The sequence below is a fragment of the Meleagris gallopavo genome, unplaced genomic scaffold (assembly GCF_000146605.3).
Source record: "Meleagris gallopavo isolate NT-WF06-2002-E0010 breed Aviagen turkey brand Nicholas breeding stock unplaced genomic scaffold, Turkey_5.1 ChrUn_random_7180001858548, whole genome shotgun sequence".
NCBI classification, from domain to species: Eukaryota; Metazoa; Chordata; class Aves; order Galliformes; family Phasianidae; genus Meleagris; species Meleagris gallopavo.
In genome coordinates this window covers 6,887-8,109 of record NW_011124485.1, presented here as the reverse complement: position 1 = coordinate 8,109, position 1,223 = coordinate 6,887, and the positions used below count along the sequence as shown (strand labels likewise).

The 1,223-nt window shown below is 55.3% G+C and overlaps 1 protein-coding gene across 1 annotated transcript in view; it reads left to right on the top strand.

The window, feature by feature from the left end:
• The first annotated feature begins 253 nt into the window (after nucleotides 1-253).
• Nucleotides 254-1,223, top strand: part of LOC104915901 (homeobox protein Hox-C13-like) — a 7,643-nt gene continuing 6,673 nt past the window's right edge. Inside the window, exon 1 of the mRNA XM_019611091.1 lies at nucleotides 254-375. Within this exon, the coding sequence (XP_019466636.1) occupies nucleotides 254-375 (122 nt within the window). The remainder of the gene's footprint in view (nucleotides 376-1,223) is intronic.

Below are 1,223 nucleotides of genomic sequence, written 5' to 3'. Positions count from 1 at the left end.
CATCATTTCTGCTTCTCCCATTCGCGTTTTGTGGCTGGGGTCTGGGGAGGGGGGAGGGGTCGGTGGGAATATTAATCCCCACCGAAATTTTGTTTGCTGGGTGAAATCAAATCTCTTTGTGGCACCCGAAGGCTGGGTGCGCTCCTAGGGTTGGGTATTTTCGGGATGATTTTGATTTCCAAACCACCATCCAACACCCTCTCCCTCCCCCCCCCTCCCCCCACGCCGCCACTCCCCAAAGCAGCCGCTCGGAATGACGACGTCCTTCAGCCTCTGTCCCCATCCCGGCCCCGGAAGCCTCTCGGATTCCCTCACCTTGAACTTGGACTCTGAGATGCCCCAAATCGCTCCTCGACGGTTCCAACAGCTGGGGAGGTAATGAGGAGCGCCTCCTCGCCCTATGACGGGGCTGGGAGCTTCCCCTCTCTCCAGGATTTGGGAGCATTTGTTGGGTTTTCGGGGTCTTTTCCAGCTTTTTTGGAGAGGTGAACCTGCGGGGGGAATCAGCCCCAAAAGCAGCAGCAGAGAGATGGGGGATTTGTGGGGACACACGGTCATAAAAGGGGTCCTGAGTGGGACGAAGGGGAGCGCACCTCACGGGGGCTCAGGGACACGCAGGGACCACCTGAGATCCCCACTGGGCGTTCGGCTCTGCCTCCAAACAATGTTGGTTTTACGGAGGGGGGGGGCGCAGCACATATTTGGGTCTTATCTTGGTTCGAGCACCACGTTTCTGTAAATACATCTCTATGTTTTCCATTTTTTCCTCTCTTTTTCTATTTTGTTGGAGTGCTGATGACCTTCGACCCCCCCTCCCTCTCTTCATTACCCCTCTCCAGGGCTCGCTCGACGGCTGTGAGCCCCCCTGCCCCCTCCTCCCTTTTTCCTATCGTTCCCAGCCAACAACCTGCGATTTTTCTCCTTTTTCCCCCCCTCCTCCGCCTCTCTCAGCCCGGAGCTGGCGCTGTTTTATGAACTGAATCCCTTTTATTTTACAAACGCTCACAAATCAGACTGCACCAACACAACCCCCCCTCAACTCCCCCCGTCCTTACTCACAGCAACATTTATCACCCAACCATGAAACATGAACATCTCCGTATCCCACCGTCCCCCCTCACCCGCCTCCAGTGGCTGAACGGGGAAAATCAAATTATTTCGGATTCTGGCAGAAAAATAAGCGGGGGAAACAAGGATTTGGGGCGGAGTTGCTGCTTTTTTTT